Source organism: Phalaenopsis equestris, unplaced genomic scaffold (assembly GCF_001263595.1).
Source record: "Phalaenopsis equestris unplaced genomic scaffold, ASM126359v1 Scaffold000057, whole genome shotgun sequence".
NCBI lineage: Eukaryota > Viridiplantae > Streptophyta > Magnoliopsida > Asparagales > Orchidaceae > Phalaenopsis > Phalaenopsis equestris.
This window is the reverse complement of record NW_018164499.1, coordinates 391995-393155: the sequence shown is the minus strand read 5'-3', so window position 1 is coordinate 393155 and position 1161 is coordinate 391995. Positions and strand designations below refer to the sequence as shown.

The 1161-nt window shown below is 43.0% G+C and overlaps 1 protein-coding gene across 1 annotated transcript; it reads left to right on the top strand.

Moving 5' to 3' along the window:
* Window positions 1–292: 292 nt before the first annotated feature.
* On the top strand, window positions 293–765 carry LOC110019462 (protein XRI1-like). Its single transcript, XM_020717125.1, has one exon. It carries the CDS (start codon window positions 313–315, stop codon window positions 583–585), a length of 273 nt encoding a protein of 90 aa, XP_020572784.1. The 5' UTR covers window positions 293–312; the 3' UTR covers window positions 586–765.
* Window positions 766–1161: the final 396 nt, after the last annotated feature.

The window sequence follows — 1161 nt, the reverse complement described above, 5'->3', positions numbered from 1 at the left end:
TGCAGAGATTAATAGGAGGATTATGATGAGGCCGACGAGGCCGGTGAGGCATCCAGTGGGGGAGTACAAGTGCTTGCCTTGCGTGGCGGACGTCGGCGGCGGGCCGGGGCTTTCCGGCAAGGCAGTGGTGGGGCTTACAAGGATTCATACACGCGGTAGGGGGAGTGGCGGAAGCAAAAGAGAGAACAGGAGCCAAAATCCATAAAGAAACACTCTTCTCCCCTCCCTCCTCATCCTCTCAAGAGATCTGCTCCACCATTTTAGCCGTAAAGAAAAAAGAAGACAAAGAAAGAAGAAAATGGAGATAGAACAATGAAGAGAAGGAAGAAGAAGGTGGCCTATCCTTTTGCAGTTCTGAAGCCTGCAGGGCTTGAAGAAGGGGAGGTGACACTTGCAGAGATTAATAGGAGGATTATGATGAGGCCGATGAGGCCGGTGAGGCATCCGGTGGGGGAGTACAAGTGCTTGCCTTGCGTGGCGGATGTCGGCGGCGGGCCGGGGCTTTCCGGCAAGGCGGTGGTGGGGCTTACGAGGATTCATACGCGCGGTAAGGGGAGTATTACCATTGTGAGAACAAGAGGGTGATGGAAGTGCTGATGCTGTTTTTGTTTCAGTGTTTGTTTTTGTTGGTTCTGATCTTTGTGTTGTAGATAGATGGCTAAGTGAATTGTAGAGATGTATGTTAAGTTTATATCTTTGTGGGGACTTTATGTGAGATTAAGTTATGTTAGGTTATGAGAATACATTAATTAGTTATGCACCATCACGCGCACTGCATCAACAAATTTAAAGTATTTTTATATCAGAAATATTTCAGATTCAAATTAAAAACCATCACTCGAGGTGATGTTGTAATCGATGATACCAAAAATGGTATAGTTTGAGTCTAAATAGATTTAGATTTAGTCGTTATAGTACATTTAGAGACTTCAGATCGTTCATTAAATGATTAAACGAACTCCAAATTTTATATACCTATAATCAAATCGAGGTTCTCATTGAGAGAAATTGAAAGATCACTCAATTCTGGGATCATTAAGACTTTGGAATTATCAAAAAATTCTTATGATTAAGAGGGATCAATGGGGGTAATTCGATTGCACGATTATGAGAGTAATTTATCGAATGACCAAAATGTTCCTTCCCAGAGGATATAAATAG